Source organism: Fringilla coelebs, assembly GCF_963513975.1.
Source record: "Fringilla coelebs genome assembly, chromosome: 5".
Taxonomy (NCBI): Eukaryota; Metazoa; Chordata; class Aves; order Passeriformes; family Fringillidae; genus Fringilla; species Fringilla coelebs.
In genome coordinates this window covers 47,881,480-47,902,336 of record NC_140033.1, presented here as the reverse complement: position 1 = coordinate 47,902,336, position 20,857 = coordinate 47,881,480, and the positions used below count along the sequence as shown (strand labels likewise).

At 38.8% G+C, this 20,857-nt stretch overlaps 1 protein-coding gene across 2 annotated transcripts in view; it reads right to left on the bottom strand.

The window, feature by feature from the left end:
- The window catches only part of IFT56 (intraflagellar transport 56), a 47,006-nt gene extending 26,784 nt beyond the window's left edge, over positions 1-20,222 (bottom strand). For both annotated transcript variants that reach the window (XM_084206066.1, XM_084206067.1), the window contains exons 1-8: positions 20,157-20,222; positions 19,748-19,885; positions 19,319-19,411; positions 13,285-13,399; positions 4,449-4,498; positions 2,693-2,838; positions 1,301-1,472; positions 826-900 (exon numbers count right to left, since the gene is read on the bottom strand). In XM_084206066.1, coding sequence (XP_084062192.1) covers positions 826-900; positions 1,301-1,472; positions 2,693-2,838; positions 4,449-4,498; positions 13,285-13,399; positions 19,319-19,411; positions 19,748-19,885; positions 20,157-20,159 — 792 coding nt within the window. In that variant the 5' untranslated portion in view covers positions 20,160-20,222. The remainder of the gene's footprint in view (positions 1-825; positions 901-1,300; positions 1,473-2,692; positions 2,839-4,448; positions 4,499-13,284; positions 13,400-19,318; positions 19,412-19,747; positions 19,886-20,156) is intronic.
- Positions 20,223-20,857: the final 635 nt, after the last annotated feature.

The following is a 20,857-nucleotide window of genomic DNA, read 5'->3' as shown; positions in this document are numbered from 1 at the left end:
TTTATTTAGAATGACACAGGATCCTAAAATGATCAGGAGCAGTCAGTTATACTTCAGTTTCACATGACAGTTCATCCAACAAGATCTAATGTACTTATTCAATAAAGCACTGGCAAAAATACCAACATACAAAATAAACAACATTAAACTTACAAAAGTCCAGTTTGAAAGCAGTTTTAACTCTTGGAGAAAGAAGTATTAGCTTGTATGACTGGTCTTGAAAAATGACAAGGCAAGTAACTGCCTGTCATTAAACATGAGCAATCTACTGTTACCAATTGTTCAGCAAAATAATAATACCACTGAATGGAAAATTAACCATTAGTTACTCTTAGTGACTCTTTTACTGCAGAACACAAAAGTATTTTGGTTTTACAAGCATCTTTTTTCCTAGAACTCCCTGCTTAGTACTTTTGGGATGAAGGCTGTTTTCATGAGCCACCTTTATTCCGGTCAAATTGCTCTGGCACTAAATAGAATTCAGGGTCATCCTGACTTGTTTCTAAAGTATCTTTATTGAGTGGGGTCCACAAAGTATCTTGCATAGGTACTCTTACACAATATACATTATTTTAATATGCCTTCAAGACTAAATGCAGCATCATTATTATTTTCTCAAATTGTCAGGGAAAAATTCCAGGAAAAAAAGTAAATACACTTGATAGCACATTCATTATACTGGTAGGATTCCTGGAATGGGACTTATATGGCAGCAGAGACTCAATTAAGTCTGCAATTTTTCAAAATACTCCATTTTATGAATCATCATGAAAAGCTCCACAAGTGAATGCAGTTCATATTAAATCCCAGAAATGCATTACTTACCAGATTGTGCTTAATGAGCTCCTTGCCAAACTCAAAAGATGATGAGGCACTGTCTGTCAAGTTTTTGAGCTCTGCCTAGAATTACACACATTCCAAAATTTTAACATAATACCAAAAAAGCACAGAAGCCTAAGTGGAACTTCAAATGAGCTTCAAAGCTGACATCAAAACATCTCCATTGGTGTTGGATGACTAGAAGATTTTGCCTTTCCACTTCTATCTAATTATTTTAGCAATTGGGTAATACATATAAACACAACACCAAAAGGATACTAGGAAAATGGTAAGACCACTGTGCACATATGTGGACAGATGGGTTAATGCCAGGGAAACTGAAATATGTGTTATTCCTATAAGAACATAGTGACAAGTTAAAAGTAATGTATCAACATTACTGATTAAGACAAAGGAAATGAAACATGAATTGAATCTTAAACTAAAATAAAGGTGAGTTGAAGGACTGTCCAATAGATACCTCTGCAGCCTTTCCATTGTAAAGTCGGAAATGGTTACAAGCCTTAAGGTTAAGAGCAATGGTGCTGTCAGGAACTTGCTGAAGATAAACAGCTAGCACTTCCTGTGATACATCATAGTAATCCAGTTTGTAATAGCACAGGGCCACATATACATTCAGAGCCAGGTACTCCCTGCAGGAAAGAGGATTAAAGAGAACCTTTAAATCCCACTAGATAGTTTTACATTTCCCCACGAGAGTGCATTAAAATCACTAAATAAAAAGAAAGCTCTCATATCTATTCATTTTTTACAAACACATCAAAACTGGGGCTTCTGAGAAATGCTTAGGGCTTCTCTAGTTTGTCAGCTAGGACACATTCACAGTATTTGTTTCCACAGCAGCTACTGCAGCTTTTAAAAATTACCAACAAAATTTTGGTTTGCAAGTCTGGGAAATTGTGGCAACTTCACACCAAGGAAACGTGCAGGACATGAGCATCATAATTGGCCTGGCAGAACACGATTTTCTAAGCCATATACTCAAAGATATTTAATGTGCACATAAAAGTTTGTACCAAGTACAATTATTTTTAAAAATCCTTGTCATTACAAGCAGTCAAGCCAGAAGAACTGGACAGAAAAAAGACAAGCATTTGTGAAAATTCTAAGTAAAAGGATAATTGTTATGAAGGTTACTCATTTAGCTTTGAGTGATTATTTCTGCAGGACTTGGAGGTTAAAATCTCTTTCCCAAGCATTACATGATACATGCATTATGATGGATTTCTCTGAAGCATTCAAGAGGAGATAGATCAAAAGATAGCAGTATTGTGGGACAGCAATTTCTATTTTCTTAATAATACTTTCAGCCACTTAGGAATTCAATTTATTCCTTGTTAAAGTCTGAACTACAAATCTGCAGAACATGACAGAAAAACCCATCACCAAGTATCACAGAAGATAAACAGAGAACGAAAGAATTTCAGACTTAAAGGAATGCAAGGACCTCTATATAAAACCCAAGGAAGGCTAAGATGCGAAGGAGCAGTCAATAATTCAAGCAAAGCCCCAAGATTGGCCATCAGAGGGGAAAAAATAAAAAGACAAAGCAGGTACATAACCACATATCATTTCAGAAGAAAAAAGTAACAAAATAAAAAAGATATCAGAAAGAATTAACCAACAATTTCACAAAAAGAAAAACAAGAGAGAGCAGACTTATTTTTAAATGCGGGGTTTTCAATAATACTTTGAATAAACAAAATTAAGGAGCTGCAACTGGCGCACACTCTGTGATGAGAAAGGGACATAGCAGTTGTGGAAAATGTCTACTTTCAGAAACCAAGCAACTATTTGTAATTTAAATACTGTCAATAACACAGATGCTCCAATAGGGCTTAGAGATGCGCACCGATTGTCCAGCAGAATGCGCTTGTAGATATCAATAGCTTCTTGGTAGTGGGACCGCATGTAGTGGATAGATGCCAGGCTAAGCTGATCTTCTGTAACATCTTGCAGGTTCTGGTGAGAGCTCATCAGTTTCTTTTCATCACTGAACTAAAAAGAGTGGGACACCTTCTCAGAAGAGTTCAACAAAAAAAGCTTTTTAATTACACAGGTCAGTTTTGTCCTTGCTGGAAAACACCATTAAGTATCTAGGAAACTGCTGTTACTTTAAAGTTAATTTTACCAGTGGAGAGAAAGACAAACATAAAGAGGTAGATGAGTTCAAACTGAATAAAAGTTAGGCTAAAACTAAGCACGCATTTTCCTTTAAGGTGTGATTTAGATATAATTACATGTCATGGGCTTTGATGGATAAGAGGGAAAGAGCTGAATTAATTATTTCACAAACAGAATTTCGCAACACAAAATTTCATTGTAATTATTCAAGCCAGCAAAATTTTTGCTGTAGATCCAAATCTAATGTCTCATGCATAGCAGAAAAAGACAGGACTTGCAAACACACAAGCCCTAATTTTACTAGTCTTCTTAACAGCACTAACAAGCTCACTTTCACCAGCCTCCGATTTCTAGTTTCTTTAAGTAAATGATTATTTTTAAAAGCATTGCTGAATAGCACATATAACACACACACAGAAGGCTAAAAACAAGGAACAGAGTTAAACATACCCATTATATTTGTATTGCAATAGTGAAGTTGAGGCTATTTACCAATCCGGCTGCTCAAATCCCTTATTCTACTGCTTCCCTTTGCTGGTTTTGCTGATTCAACAGTAATTATGAATTTTTCTTAGACACAAATTGTAATATTATATATTTGTTTTTCCACCTATCTGCTAGTTTTCTTTAAATCCTTCTCCTCCCTCTTTGAGCCATTCACAAAGTTAAAAGGCAAGATAAGATGCTTAACAGAACTAAAGGCAATGGGTTTTGTAGTTTTGGTAAAACTGTTTCTTTCCAGTGACGAACTAGATAAAGAGAAGTTGCACAATTTCTAGTTCATCATAGACATCTGTAAGTGCCAATGCCACTGAAAAAAAGGCTTTAAGATTTCTCTCCTAAAACTAACAGATATCTAAGTAAAGAGAATCTGACATTTAAAGCTAACATTCAAGATTTATACTTCCTTTTAAGTCAGTATCATTAGTAGCAGAATGCTTCTCATGTATTCTGGTACAGGATGGTACAAAACCTAATTTAGGGGAAGATAGCTATGGGTAGTAAGTGAAATAAGCACTTAATTGTTGTTGAAATTAAATTAAATTTCATGCTATTAACAATATGATTTCCTGGATACTGAACTACTTAAGAGGACCAGTAACAGAATATACACCATTTTGGTCAAATTGCTACATATAAGAGAGCTGCACGTTAGGAAAACTTGGTACATTTAGAAAAAAAAGCAAAATAGTGGCTTCTACATTTTTGATTCTATTAAGGTTTCAGGCTCCTCATGATCAAAAATACCATTATGTGAAGTGTATTGGTAATACTTTCCTTAGAAACATGCTGAGAGCATCTATTCTGAGATCATGTTTTCATACTTGCTTTCTTCTCCGCATTTTAATCAGTAGGGTGGTTATGAAAAATGTTTGCTCTTCTACCACCACAGGCATTTTAATTATTCTGCCAGGTTGCCAGCATAAATTACACATTAGTAAATTGAAAAGAAAACAAACAAAGCAGGAGTGAAGGAATCATACCTTATGTGCCAGGTGAAAGAGTAAACGGTTCTGGAGACCACTCTTAGGTGCTGAAAGGGAAATTCAGTAAGTATTATTGTAATGAACTACTAACAGGGTATCTCTTTATATTTTTAACTTTCTTTCTCAATAGACATAAATGCAGCCCTACTCTTACAACTCTTAACTAGCCCAAGTACAGATCTTCACTGAGAGCCCTTTGCAGGTCATGCCTTGGGGGAAGTTCTACCAATTTTAGACTGGTTTAGAGGTATTCCTCATTCCTATCTTAATTCCCTGGCTATTTCTTTTTAAATCCCTGTTGAAAATAATTTTTCATTGGCCTCTACCTTCAATGAGCCTTAAAACAGCTATGAATTGCATTATCGTTTCCCTACAGCAATTTCTCAATAATTCTCTGGGGTTGTTTTTTCTGACACATAAGGATAGCACTTCTTCAAAATAAAAAGCAGCAACTGATAAACTCAAGGCTCCTTCTATATGTGTCACATTTGAAATAAGCTTTGATTTATAATTCCAGGAATCTCGATAACTTCTAGTGTATTGAAAAACCCAGTGCTGCTACCATTTTGTTAGGTATGCACATTATACCTCTATATATAATGTATACCTCTAATATTTCTTCTGTCCTTAGGATTGAAAGGCACACAAAAGAATTCTAGGGACAGAGCAGATAAGACTCAAACTAAGATATGGCAAGAGATTGAAGAGGGATACTTTCTTACTAGAGCCAGTAAAGTTAATGAAATTTCTTGCTCCAGCAGGATTAGGAATTCCATTGATTTCACTCCATATGACACAAATTATAAACTTCAGAGTTTTAAGTCACTAGAGCCCTTTGCTTCACCAAGAGTGACACATGTCCTGGTCAAACAGAGCTATTCATTTCTTTTGCAAGCAATCTTCCAAAAAGCCTTTCCTTGTTTCCTGTACTTTTCCTAGCCTAATGAGCACTCTCATTCTTGCTCAGACCAACCAGCTGGCAAACCATGTTCCACAGAAGGGGTGTACACAGAATCTTTACAAAAAGCAGAATTACTTACTGTGTTTATAAGCCCACAAAAGTGCAGAGTTAGCACAGCAATAGCCTGTAACACAAGGCTGTAATTCTTCTGACAACCTAAACCATACAAGAGGGCTCAAACCACCAATCCCTCCTCCCCACCACCCCCTGAAGATGGAATTTATTTTTTTAAGCAATTTAGGGAAAGATTTCCAGGTTTCTTATTCTTTCTGCACATAGTAAGTAAACTTTGTAACACAGTGGACAATGCCAAAACCCAGGCCATTCTGATAAGATTGGCAGCACAAGGCTGCCCGCCTACTTCTATAAGTACTGCAACTATTTCTTCCCTTTTTTCCTTAGCAAGCTGTGTCATTCAACCGTGTTTCTAGAAAAATTAGAACAGTTAATTGTATCTTTAACAAACTACTAGAATAGAAGACCAAAATACAACAGAATACACAAAGAACAAAATACAACAGAAAGCACTCTCACAAGACCACTACATCTTGTAAGATTGTTCTAACAGAGCAACAAGTTGTTGAGGAGCTAAATTGTCTTCAGCCTAGGATACATGTGGGAACTGGGCTATTTATTAAATAACAGAAAGTTTCTGATTTACAATAAATACTGCATAGGCAGCTGTAGTAGTATAACTGCCACAATAGTATGTATATTTCATCCAGTGAGTTAGAAAGTGATGAGTACCTTAATTTAAATGCATGCTCTTTACTCTACATGTTCCCCAGCATTAATTGATAGGTTTTAATATCAAAGTTTAGAAGGGTTACACATGGATCCTACATATGCTTTTGTGTGAAACTTCAACCACAATTGTCCTTCACAATTCAAAACATTTAGTCATCAAAGATTCCAAAAATACAAGCAGGACAGATTGTGGGATTTATACTGAAAATAACATACTGTATAATCACAGCACCATGGGTAAAGACACCAATGTTCCTTTTTTGAGTAGGCTTTCTTTTTTTTTTCCCCCTTTTGAGTGTGTTTTAGCATCAATTTCACGGTGAAAATTGCGACTTGCAAGCAATTTTGTCAAGAATCTAAACCAAGGGATTTTTGTTTTGCTGGTCAACCAGTGAGTACAGGCTACCCTTGCAAACCTGGCATCTGATCTGACATCCAAATTGTTATTTACTTCTTGGCAAAATCTGGAATGTTAGCCCACATTATTTAACACTTAAAAACAGGCCAAAGATGAAATCTGAGTTTTGATCATGTGCATGGATATATGGACGGTGGAAAAGTGTCCTGCTTCATAAGACATTGTATGATACTAGCTATCTGATACTCTTTAAATTAAGTTGCTTAAAACCCCACGCAAACCCCACTGTCAATACAGTCAGCAGAAATATGGAAACATTCAACATCAGCAGTTTCTTTTCTCTCAGCGTCAAATGCATTCTTTAAGGAAGACAAGGCAACATATGAACAAGGTCAGATTAGTTTGCAGAAAGAATGGGGTCATGAATATTGGATAAAGACGGTGTCAATCACTGGAGCAGGAAGTGATACAACTGCCTCATCAGAGACAATGATTTTTAAGGGACATTTAAAGGACATTAGTTTGTTTTTTTATTATTCTCTGCTGCTACTGAATTTCATTGTCACTGACCTATTAATACTACAAGGAAGCTCAATCTCCTTTTCCTGTTCCACTTTTTTAAGACAATGGCTCTTTTTTTGTTTTTTTAATCAGTACTAAGAAATCTTGGGATCATAATGTACATGATGATAATGCTGCATGGCAACAAACTGGACCCTGTTTCAGGTCTCGCATTGGCCTTGTACTCAAGAACTGAAGTAGCTGGATGAGATTTATCTCTTTCTACCTAGGAAAAGCATTTATATTCCTTTGCCAGAATTTTTGTCATGATCAGTGCTGTTTTTCCAGGCACTTGCATCATAGCCATCATAGATCTTAAAAGTGTTCTGTATATTTTGTTGTGCTGACACTGACATGCAGCTACTGAAGTATTTGTTAAAATATAATAAGCAATTACAGTAAGAATGAAGACATTGTTGAAGATGTCTTCACTAATTATTAAACAAAATGTCAAACTTACTAGAAATGGCAGCTCAGATCTTCCTGGGTTCCATATTGCTGTCTCAGGCAGTAAAAAGATGATGAAATAGAGTCATGGACGATCTGGAATTTGTGCCCTCTCATAGAGTGCAAGGCACTGCTGGTCATGCATCCAGCATTAGCAAATCCCATCTAGCACATAATGCATATTCTAGAGCAGCCCTTCACACATTGACAGGCATAGAACACATGTTAAATACACCAAGCAGGAGCTGGTAGGAATGGAGCAGGGCTTAGAAGGCTCCATCCTGACAGTAGAAAATACAACCAGAGGAAACCTTATTCTCCTTGTCCCTGAGAAACAACACTCTGCTCATCTGAACACAGTAGCTGAATGAAGCCCTCTGTGTCTCAAAACCAAAGTTTCACTGGTGGAGGGGAAAATGAAAGGGAATGGGAAAAATGTTCAAAAAACCCACAGACCAGCAGTGAGGTTTACACTTACACCCAAGTGAACAGCTCAACTGTTCAGAATTTTCTTGAATAAAATTTACAGAGGATATTCACTGAAATTTTCCCATTCCTACAAAATTTAAATGGCAGTTTAGCTATGTTCAGTTACTTGCAATACACACACATTTAATTTCAGTCATACTAAGCACAAAGTAAATTAAAGATCACCAAATTATTACTCCTGGGCTGTAGCTTCCACTATACTTAAAAAAACAAAACAAGAAAATAAGGTTAGTAGCTTTTAGAGTTTAAATATGTGATATTTTCACTTGTGCACTTTGAAAGTTCCATATATGAAACAGCTGGTTCAAAACCTCAGGTCAAATGCACCAAAAATAACTACTGTTCTCAAGACAGAGAGTTCAAGCAACAAAGCAGATAAAAATCATGTAGCTGAACATGCAATCATAAGAAAAACCCAGTAACTGTTCTGTGCCTACTTGTAACTGAACATTTTCACTGGTGACAACTATTTCACACCTGAAAAACATTATTTCACAAATAAGAAAAACTGGTTTGGAAAAGGTCATTGTTCTTGCTAACCCATCTCTGTTCTGCTTTTGTACAATATTGCTCATTTCAATATAGGCTGTAAAATGAGTTCTCTGTTCAGTTAAACCACGTTCAGATCTGACACATGCAGAGATGTGAAGAAATAAAGTAATTACAACACTTTTCCCATCAAAAATTGGAAGGGATGAAAAAAACCCCCAACTTTAACGAATGATTCAGCAATACAACCCTGTCTGTGCACGAATCTTAAATTTAATTCCAAGATTCCATTTATCCTGAAAAGACTGTTTTTCATAACAGACTTAACTGTAGCCCCACTTATGTGCACATTTTGTGGTTTAAAAGAACAATTTTAGTTCTTCTAATTTAGTTCTTAGTTTCTTTCTTAGTGCAAGCCAATAGTTTCTGAAAGCACTATGCTGGCTTCTAAACACTCGTATCAGTTGTCAGGATCACAGTCCAAGTGTGCCAGGCTGAATTTCTGTTCTTGGGCCCTTGCAAAGCAAAGAACTGTAAATGCAACATAAGAGTATTAGTTTTTATAATAAAAAAATAATAATTTGTTGTTATTATTATATACTTAATGAAGGTCAATAGTTTAAGTCTCATTCTCTCAAGACAAGATTTGCTACTCACAGCACAGAAAACATATGTTCAGCCAATGCATGAGAACACAGATGCAAAAGGAGTCAGCAAAGCATCACTTGACAGCTTCACTATGGGATGACTACAAAACAACAGTAGCTGACTTGGAAGTAACTCTACCTTCACCTCAGAACCAGGAACATTAGTAACTGCAATATGAGCAGACAACAGGGGAAAAAAAGGAGAAGCCAGAAATACCTGAAAGGATTTTGGAAGAAAGCCTAGGGGAGATAAAATACAATTGTAATGAAAAACCTTCAAGGAAGGATTTTTCTTTATTGCCTTTTTGTTCTACTTAGGTTATATTTGCAGTAATTTTTTTTAATATGACTTTTGATATTCATTTTTATTCTTTCCTGAGAAGATCATAGAATGGCTTAGATTGGAAGGGACCTTAAAGATATCTAATTCCAACCCCCCTGCCCTAGCCATGAACACCTTCCACTAGACCAAGTTGCTCAAGGCCCTGTTCAGCCTGGCTTTAAACATTTCCAGGGACAGAACTGCTGTGGGCAACCCCTCACCACCTTCACAGTAAAGAATTTCTTCCTTGTATCTAATCTAAACCTACTCTCTTTCATTCATTTCATAAAAGCCATTCCTCCTTGTCCTATCACAACATGCTTGTGTTAACGGTCCTTGTTCAGCTCTTTTAAGTCCTGTCTAGGTACTGGAAAGCCTCAATGAGGTTTCCCTGAACCCTTTTGTTCTCCAAGCTGAAAAATCCAAATCTCTTTGCCTTTTCCTTGTAGGAAAAGTGCTCCATCTGTCTCATCATTTTGGTGGCCTACTCTGGACTCATAAGAAGGTCCATGTCCTTTTTTGTACTGGGGACCCCAGAGCCGGATGCAGCACTGCAGGTGGGGTCTCACCAGAGCAGAGCAAAGGGGCAGAATCCCCTCCTTCATCCTTACTGCCCACACTCCTTTGGATACAACTGGCTTTCTGGGCTGAGTGCACATGGCTGGGTTGTGTCCAGCCTCTTGTCCACCTGCACTCCCAAGTCCTTCTTGGCAAGGCTGCCCTTCATCCCTTCATCCCCCAGCTGGTGCTGTTGCCCCAACCCAGGTGCAGCACCTTGCACTCAGTCATGCTGAACTTCTTGAGGTTCTCACAGATAGACCTTCTCAAGCCTGTTCAGATTCCTATGGCTGGCATCCCATCCTTCAGGTGAGTGAAGAGCACCATTCAGCTTGGTGCTATTTGCAAACCTGCTGTAGGTGCACTTGATCCCTTCACCTGTGTCATTAATGAAGACATTAAATAACTCTGGTCTCAGAACAGACCCCTGAGGGACACCACTGGTCACTAATGCCCACTGGGACTCTGAGCTGTTGATCATTACCCTCTGGATCTGCTGTCTGACCAGTTCCTAACTCACCCAACAGTCTACCCATCAAATCCATATCTATACAATTGTAAGAGAAGAATGTTGTGAAGAACCGTGTCAAAAGCTTTACAGATGTCCAGATAAATGATATCAATATCCCTTCCCTTGCCCACTGATGGAGTCACTCCATCATAGAAAGCTACTAGGTTGGTCAGGCAGAACTTGCCCTTGGTGAAGCTGTGCTGGCAGTCCTTAATGACCTCCCCATCCCCTCTATTCCATGAATTTGAATTAAACAACAACAAGCTAAGAGATCAATTCACGTCTATTATAAAATAAAGAGAAAACCTTGCTCCACAAGAGATTGTGGATTATGTATCTGTATTAATACATTAATTACCTCATACCTTTTAATGATAGTTTCCTAAATTTTAAGTATCCTACAAATTTTTCCTCATTAATGGAATGATGGTTAACAACAATTTCCTCAAGCAACAACAGTATATGGCAAGAAAGAACTTGATTTGATTTCAAGATATTTACATGTTTGTGTGGAAAACCTATTCCAGAAAGCTAGCTGATATTTATACTCCCTTTCACACAGAGATTCTGTCACTGTAGAAATTTAAAACTATAGCTGAAACTAAATTAGTTCTCCTTAATTTGTTTTAGCAGTATGCCACTTTCAGGGGTTTAGCCCAACTGCAGCAATAAACAGCATGCACTATACAAGAATTCAGGCCAAATAATCCCAAAATAGCAACGGGCAAAGAGCCTAATATTAACACTACCTATCATTTTTTCAGTGGTATTTAAAGCAGTATTAGATAAATGGTGTTCTTCTAAAGACTTTTCCTCTTCAAAGGAAGTATTTTTATTTTTCTTCAAGGTCTTTGCAAAACCGTGGAAGAGAGCACATGATGATATGGTCTCAGCTGTCAACACTATATTGCAAACAGCCACCACTGATGCAATCCCAAATTGTTAAAAAAAAACTAAAAGAGGATCTGATTTAAGTAAAAATAAAAAGGTTTAAACTCAATATGAGAAAGATTGAAAGGGGAATATAACACAACTGCAAGCTTTCAGAGGAGAAAGGACAAGCATTACAAATCCTCAGCTGTGACTGCTTCCCCACCAAACTTAAGAAGTCAGAAATCACCAGGATTACAGTACTCACAACAAAGGTTAAGCACCTCTTTATAAGAACTGGCATGCTGTCGCTCTTAAACAATTATGCAAAATCAAGAACTGATCAGGAACTGAACTAATGTGACCACGCCTTTATTTTCTGTTCCCTCCCTCAGCCACACTCCTTTCTGCTCTTGCTTTCTTAATATTCCCACCCTTGCCTCCAGTACCCAAGTACCACTAACTGCACCCCTTGCTCTGCCACTTACCATATTATTACTAACTAATCTGAAGAGGCATGACAAACACCAACCTTACCTCCCCTCCAGCTCACAGTTAATGAATGTGCATGCCAGCTGTGTATATATCATCTCTAGAATGGCTTACTGTCACTCACAAGATGTGAAGCTGATGACAATGGCTTCAACTGGTACAGGATACAGCTGTGTGCTTCGTCCATGCTTTAGGTCACAGCGACATCTCAAAGCTCTATTGCCCATTTACTTTTACATTCACTTCAAGTTCTAGGTTGCAATCTCCAAAACTCAAATTTTTGGTACATTAAAGATTAAATTATTTGTGAATATTAGAAATTTACACACCTCTCAAACAATACAAATTACAAAGCTCTGCATGAGATTTTTTTACAATTGAAAATTAAAAAAAACATTTCTAGGTGTGGGATCCAAGCTCAGCATGGTCTTTCAGAGGATTTTAAAGGGATATGAGAACCTAATTATTTTTTTAAAATGCTACAAAGCTGTCCTTTTGGAAGGCACTCTTACACAGCAGAAGAAAGTACACTATTATTTTCTTCCTACACTATTTTGCAGCCCAAGACAAGAAAATTATTGAAAAAAAGAAGAAAATGCATCCTTCAATAAGAGTTTTATCCTAAGAAGGCAAGAGTCAGAAGTTGAGTGGGATATTGCTACTATTAATTCTACTTAAAAAGCACGGACATACTATGGTTATAGAAAACAATATAAATCCCTAAGATACATAAAAAGTGATGGACAACAAAATTAAGCTACAGAAACATTTTTAAGCAGTGAAAATTGCCCTAGAATCTAATTTTCATTTCTCCTCTTTAAATGAACCCATGTATGTTCAGATTTAAGTAGAACTGTAATAATGTGACTATTGAACTCCATGCCTTGAAGAATCAGATACCTAACATCTGACTTATAAGGCAATGAGACCACCTACTAAGTCACTAAAACTACATAAACAGAGCTCTTGTCTTCACCAGGGAGAATGCTTAGTTCTCTCAGAAGCTTTGTTTTTTATAATTTCACTGGCTTAATTTGCTTCATCTGTGCTGGCTCAGGGACACAGAATCAGTCAAAAGAAAAGTAACCTTTTGTTGCTGGCTGGCATATGCTGGGTTTTGTATTTAGAAATTAATAAGAGAAATTATTTTCCAGATGCTTCTTTTAGTTCCAGCTGCTCCACATGCCCAAGATATTTTTAGGAAGGAAACTGCATCATAATTCTGCCGTTAAATGAAAGTTAAAATTAACTAACCCCCAAACAAAACCCCAAACCCAAAAAACTTCACTCTAAAGTATCCTTTATTGCATACTTTGTCTGGAAATTACTTTAAGTGCTCAAATCGATAAGCAGTCTTTTCCAACAGAGCCATACATCTCACCTTTCAAAGCTGCTTGTTCTGCTTGCGTGTACATCCCCAGAAAGAAGTAGGTACAGGCAAGGTTCACCCAAACATCTGGTTTGCAAGTTGCTTGCTTGGTTAAAGCCTCATATTCCTGTAACAGAAGAGAGGGTTGATTTAAAAAAAATGTGTAATAGCACATACTTGTATTATAATTCCTTCTTCCATGATTTTACAATGTATCAGTAAATGACTGAGATCAAACAATTTATTCTGAAGTTCACTGCAGTCCTTACAACAAAACTGTTATTTTAAGCTATGTTCCTACTTTTTTGTTTACAACAATATAACAGACCACAGGGACAAGCAGTGCCATAAATCATCACACATAAGCAAGACTGTCAATATTGAAGTTACAGAGATATAAAACATATTTATCTTGTAAATATATTATTAAAAATATTATTTACATATATATAAGCCCCAATATATGTAAGCAATAAAAGCATCAGTATATCCAACTTCTGTTGCTTTCCTAAGTTCTCCTCCAGTCAAAGCCTGGGAGCCATAATCACCAGAGAAATCTTGTTGTGAATACGTACTGCAGCAAGTGTTAAATGTAGTTTTTTAAACATGTAGGTAGTGTCTTAGTGTATATTAAACCTTTGGAAGTGTGTGTTAAGTCTGAGGTTATGCAATATAATAACATCAAGTGCAGGAAGTAATTTTTTTTGTGTTACTAATAACTAAAATAAATATTTGTAATTGTGTTTCATTTTATCACGTACTTTTTTTAGTTCATATTTTTGTATATGTTTTATAATTACATATTAGTCCAGTGGTACATGTATATAATTTATAAATGTATAGACGTGTATATACATTGGGGGTGTGTACTCAAAATTTTTTTTACAAATAGGGGTACAGCAAAATTGTTTGGAGACCACTGCATTAAAATGCAAGCCTATAAATTGGTATTGGGCAAATTCAAGATCTCCTTATAGATGAAGATTAGTAATTTGTAGTAAATATTAATAACCTCTTCCTAACGTTACCATTTCCCATTTTAAGATTTACAGCCAACAGCTATAGAAAGGCTCTAGATAGCATATTCTGATATTTCTTACACATCCACATTGATTACACATCCTTTGATTCTGCCACACAAACTGCTTCATTTCTTGTTATTTGTGAAACAGCAAAAGCTTAACAGATCAATCTTTCAATCCACTTCTTTCAAACAAAAAACGTTGCACCCACTAAACAATTATATTCCTGAAGATAAGCATCTTTTCTCAGAGTAACAACAGGTACTAAAAACAAAGGCATAGAGATCTCTAAATGCCATTTTTTTCCTGTGTCACAGTTCTGATAGATTCCTAGGAAGGACCATCCCAATGGAAGTGCCTGCTGCTAGTTCTCCTGCTCTTCATCCAGCCATGGAAGCAGGAAGCATATGCCAAAGCAGGCAGGGTAACGCAAGGTTCTCACAAGACCTGCTGAAGGAATGTCATCCATGTACTCCAGATCACTGCAAGCCTCTCCTCCCTCCCTGCAAAACAACCCCTTGACTTTGTACTCGTTCCCCAAACATGAATTGGAAGTCCCCTCTACCTAGGGACAGTTTAGCAGATTGAGCCTCTGTGGGTGGGAGACCTCTTACCTCTGGGGAGAAGGGCAGATAGATATATATAGATATATACATACACACACATATATATATACACACACAGAGAATGAGATAAAATAAGAGATGCCCAAAAGATAGCAAATCTCAGGATATGCTGACAACAATAAAGTTTAGAGTTTGCAAGCATAAAGAAATTTTTTTTGTTGTCAAATAAAAGTAAACTGCACTCAAACTGAGAAGATACTCATAAGGAGCACCTTGAGAGCCAGCTCAGTCTTGCTCATATTTCAGGGACTAGCATTCCAACAGTATTTACAATAAGTAAGTAAGTAAATAGATAGATAAATAAATAAATAAATAAATAAATAAATAAATAAATAAATAAATAAATAAATAATTATTAATAATTTTAAAAATAAAGCATTTACATAGAGGCCAACATTTCCTACGGAGGTCAGTTTAATCTTGACGTAGGCCTGTCAAGGAGCTCTGAGATATAGGCCACTGCTGTTTATTGGGACCATCTGGAATCTTTCAAAATTCATTCAGATTAAATGCACCCAAAGGTCTCTCTTGACTAGGGCTTCAGGCAGATTAATTAGAAAAGACAAAGTGCATAAACACAGGTTATGTTCTGGCCTGGCCATTCAAAGTAAGCAATACATAAAGAGTGTTCTAGCAGTACCAATGTGAATCTATGGACACATTAAATAAAAATTAGGACTATTAGTGCTCCTTATCCTGTAGTTCTGAGCCATGTGTCTGGACTATGTGCTGTTGCCCCTTTCCTCACTGAAAGCCATTCAACACCAGTCGCTCAAAGACTACTTCACAAGAACTTTCCCCCCTCCTTTCTAAATAAACCAACAAACCCAAACAAACTAAATACTCTCAAACCTGTCCTAAGAGTCAACCTGTGTCATGCTTTTGCCATCCAGCAGCATTAACAACTCCTTGCTATTTTACTATCCTCCTTCTCATGCCTCTATCATTAGACACACACAGTTTTTCTCAAAAGCAGGCTGCCAGGTCAATTGCCCACAACTATGCAAGTGTACTGACCATGTGGAGGGCCAGGTCAATGCCCTTATTACATATCTGGCTTCTCCAAGACCATAAACACAGATGCTGAAGAGCCAATAAACAAGCCAACATATATGGCTGCTCGACATGTGCTCAAATGAGATACTTATTGTAACCTGGCTACGGACATCATAGAGAGGCCTAGAGAACTCCCAGAGCTAAAAAATCTACTTTTAACTTTATGTCTTCAACTATCAGGAACTGGAGTGTACCTGTATTCTCACACTTCTCACAGAATTACTCAAGCAAGACCAGATACTGCCCATGGATGAACAATTACCCTAGTACAGCCCTGCTCCTTCTATGACTTACGATTCAACTAAAATTATCCTGAGCCAAGAAGGCAGGAGGCCCTGATCAGTGAAGTGGTAGAATGGCTCCTACTTCTCTGCCAGGAGGGAAGTGGCAGATTGGAGAGACTCTTGCTCGCTGGTTGTAGGATTTTGAGAGAAACAATGCATTGAAGGCTCTGGCCCAGGGATTATTCTTTGCACTCATGTGTGCAGTTGATGAGCCAAAATGGCATTAGCATGTCCAGCAGCTGCACCATGTGTGCCTAGAGGTAGAGGGTACAGACTGCAAGTGTGAAACTTGTTCTTGAATCCAACCAAGAAGTGCACTTGCCCTTGCCAATTTTTCTCATAATTTTTTTTAAATATACATGTAGATATAGATGTAGATACAGATATTAAAAAATAAAATAAACCATCACTTTCTTAAGGCCCCAGCTGATTCAATTTATAAGACCAGGCAGCTCAGAAACAGAGTAATTGGCCTGATGCTCTTGTTCTGGTACTTGGGTGACACTGGGAAATTTTTCAGATTTTAGATTAGAGCCATGAACAAGTGGCAGCTGCTGCAGAAAGACAGATGGGTTTTTTACCATTATGGACACTAGATGTGAAAGATTCCAGATAACTAATTAGATGTCACCATATACTAGGATGCCACATGATGCCAGGAAGACATGAGCTACTCAGTAAAAATAAGTTTATCCATGAAGGAAGCTAGTCGGTCCCCCAGGAAGAACTGCACCGTCACTGCTGGAAAAGTCAAGCCCATTGCAATAGCATTTGTAAACTGGGCTACAGCAGTAGGGGTGATCCCACCAGACCAGTGGCAGTGACATAACCTTTGAGAAAGGCATCTGCTGTTAAGAAGGGGAAAGTATGACCACAGTGAGGCTGAGGTTAGTGCTCTACCTAGAAGACACCTAACTGTTGTCGGTGTGCCTGTGATAAGAGAATGTGAGTTCTCTCACATGAATGTGACAGAGATTTTGCTGTCATTCTCTCTGAAGATATTCCTGGAGCTGGAATGGACACCTGTGTGTTTTTCACTTCTTCTCTGTTTCTCTTGGTGGTGCATGATGGCCACTTCACCACAATTCGCAAGCTTCTCCAAAAGTTGCTATGCAACCAAGACGCCTGGCTCACTATTTAAATATCACCATTAATAAAAGCATGGAACAGTGTGATTTCTGCAGACCCTCATCAGGAACATGGACCGTGCACTGTTAATACTATGTGTTGTCACTTGCAGGAACACATAGCAGTGTGAATCATTTAAGTTATGTGCAATGTCATTCTGGATAATTCAGCAGAATCTTTGACCCATAGTATTTTATTTACAGTGCTTTTGGCACTCCCCAAAAGAATGCTCCAAGATCTCAAGGGTATGGATTATCAAGGAATTTGTCCTTGAGAATACAGCAACAACACCTCTGTAACATAGCAGATGAGATAACAGCATTTTACCCTTCAACATGGAATTTGATAACTAAAAGGCAGTTCAGCCTCCACGGTGGAATGAGACCTACAGTCTTAGAAATTAAAACTAGAGTGTTTTGTCCCTGAAGAAACTAGGCTGAGATGCACAGGCTCATTTCCAACATGTCAACACAAAATGACAAAGCTATCAGGACTTATCACTGTGCAAAAAACCAGTATTAAATCCGGGAAGACAAGCCCTGTGATCTCTCACTTAAAATATACACAATCAATCAAACTACAAATCGCTCATACAAACCTTTTATTTTTCCCTCTTGGGCAGATAACCAGGAAAAAGAAGGCTATGTTGCAGTGTTTAAAAGCCTGAATCAAGAGCATCACCTAGTGGTGAATCAAACACCACATGCAAAAACTAATTAGGAAAATTTTAAAAAAAGCCATCGCCTTTTCGTTGAAGGAAACATGTAAAATCTCCTCAGGCTATAAAAGCATCTACTGGGTACTTCAAAAACCAGAATTTATTTCAAATTTGTTTTCATATTATTTCTTATTTCAAAGAAATTGCAAGTTATTTTTCATTTGAACATCTTTCTTTTTTTAAACTTTCACTCCCTATTAACACCTAATACCTAGATGAAAATTAACAACAGGAACTGATTGTTGTATTCATAATATCTAAATTCCACAAGTCTAAACATGAACATTAATTTACTGTGATGTCCTGTACTACTTCTATACAGTGTTTACCATCCATTTGATTCACTGAGCATTTCTAATATCTCCAATAGACATTTTTCTCTTCAATATTTTTAAAGGGCAGAGTGCCTTGTGCCTTTCTTAGAAGCTTTAGAGTTTTCATCTCATGTATGCATCTTGTACATGTGACCATTTATCTAAGAGAGAAAATATCATCATTGTTCTAGAATCTATTTATTTTCTTTTTATTATCTTTTGTTAATACTTTAAATTAACTTCTGTTTTTAATATTGATTCTGGAGAAAGCAAGTTCAAAGACTGCAAAACCAGCTATACTTCAGTTATACTTCACAGTGAAGGGACACAACAGAACTGTAAGAGGCAAACATTAAAATGTACATATTTGAACAATTACCATATGTTTTAGTGACTTAAAGCTTTTAGAAAAGAAGACCACCTCATTTAATCGAATTACCTAATACAAGAAAAGGCAAAGACCAATAAAGTACATTAAATAGTCAAGGGCATCAACCTCTAAAGAAAGATTTTTTTCCTACCTATCACAGATAAGCTACACAATGAAGACAGAAATATTATTAAACCTGAAAAATGAAACTGTGGAAACCTAGCTGCAAAAAGGGAATGATGGATTTAGGACATGAACAAAGACATTCAACAGAACAAATTAAGCTACTGAGCCTAGTATGAAATAAGTCAGTATATAACATTTAACAAGTTCTATTTTCATAGACAAAATACCATTTTTTCTCCCAATCCAAACTGCTTCCCAGAGCATCTGCCTTATTACAGTACATTTGTACTTTAACTGGCTAGCAGGGCTGTTCTCTATTGCAGACCATCTTCCTCCTGTTGTCATTACTTTATCACAACATGCCAATTTCCAACCTCGGGAAGCAGGATTTCCCCACCTTACCTCCAGAGCTCTCTTGTAGTCACCCAAATGAAATGCACAGTATCCGATCCAAAGGTTGCCATCCTCCTCATCCTCACCCACGTGCTGTTTAAACTTTGCAGAGAATAAAGAATGTAAGAATTTTGTTAGCTGCCACAGTTTCTAAAGCCCCACAGATAATCAAAGCAATACTAGGCTATCATATATCGTGGATGGTTCGACAGCTGTGGATGCTGCTGGGGTGGAGCTGCTTTCACATTTCCAAGGGCAGCAGCAGGCAGCCCACACAGGCCAAAGCCGGCTCTGTAAAGCCAGGAGCAACAGATGCCGCTGCAGGGCCCCAAGGGGGCGAGAGGGTCACAAGGCAGGGAAAGGGGTGCTCTCGCCCCGCAGCCCTGAGGGCACAGGGCTGGCAGCGACGACACCGCTCTCCCGAGGGGAGCCCGTCACCTCCAGCAAGGCGATCGCGCCGGTGAAGTCCCTCTGGGCCAAGAGTTCTTCCAACTGTGGCACCTCCTTCCCTTTCTTCCTCCGCCTGTCTCCCGGCGGCGGGGTACCCCCCACGGCCGGCTTGGCCCTCGAGAGCATCTGGGCAGAGAGCAAAGAGGAACCGGGTAAGAGCGGGCCCTCCCTCGGCGGTGCCTCTCCCGCCGCCCGTGACCGCCCCGCTGCCCCTCACCATCCTGCGATCCCTGACCGTCCTGCCGCCCCTCACCATCCTACCATCCCTCACCGCCCCGCCGCCCGTCACCATCCTGCGATCCCTGACCGCCCCGCCGCCCCTCACCATCCTGCGATCCCTAACAGCCCCGCCGCCCCTCACCATCCTACCATCCCTCACCGCCCCGCCGCCCCTCACCATCCTGCGGCCGGGCCCGGGCTTCGCGTTGCGCCGGCGGTGCCGTTGCCGGGGTAACGGCAGGACGGCGGAAGGCCTCGGCGAAAGGGCGCCGGCTGACGACCGGCGCCGTCCCCAGGGTTCCGCCTCCCCGGCGGCGGACGGCGGTCTCCGCGGCGGCCGCCTCAGTGAGAAGCGCGCTGGTTCCTCCCCCAAACCCCGTGACTCTTCCTCTCCTCGCCTTTGCTCCTTGGCCTGAACATCCGGGTCCCGCACTTGGCGTCTCTACGCCACGGGTTTGGGACAGAGTGGCTGGAAAGCGGCCGGTCGAAAAGGACCCGGTCGAAAAGGACCCGGGGGTGCTGGTTGCCGGCGGTTGAACGTGAGCCAGCGTGTCCAGGTCGCCAAGAAGGCCCAAGGCATCGTGTCAGATAAAATGTGGCCAGCCCCTGTACACTCGTGAGGCCACACCTCTGGAACAAAAGGCCTGGAACAAAAGTCTAATTGTCCCAAAATAGATTTTTTTTTTTTCACGTGGTGTTCAAGAGGCCAGTCCACGCAGAGTCAAGGTCTTCGATGTATTTACAGTTCTGCACAGAAGGGGGTGCTGGGTGACAAACGCACAAAGCCGGCATGACAACTACCAAAACTTTTCATTGTTCATCCATTTTAGCAAACAAAGGCGTTAAGGTCCGTTATCTGCAAATTACATAGTTCCCTTA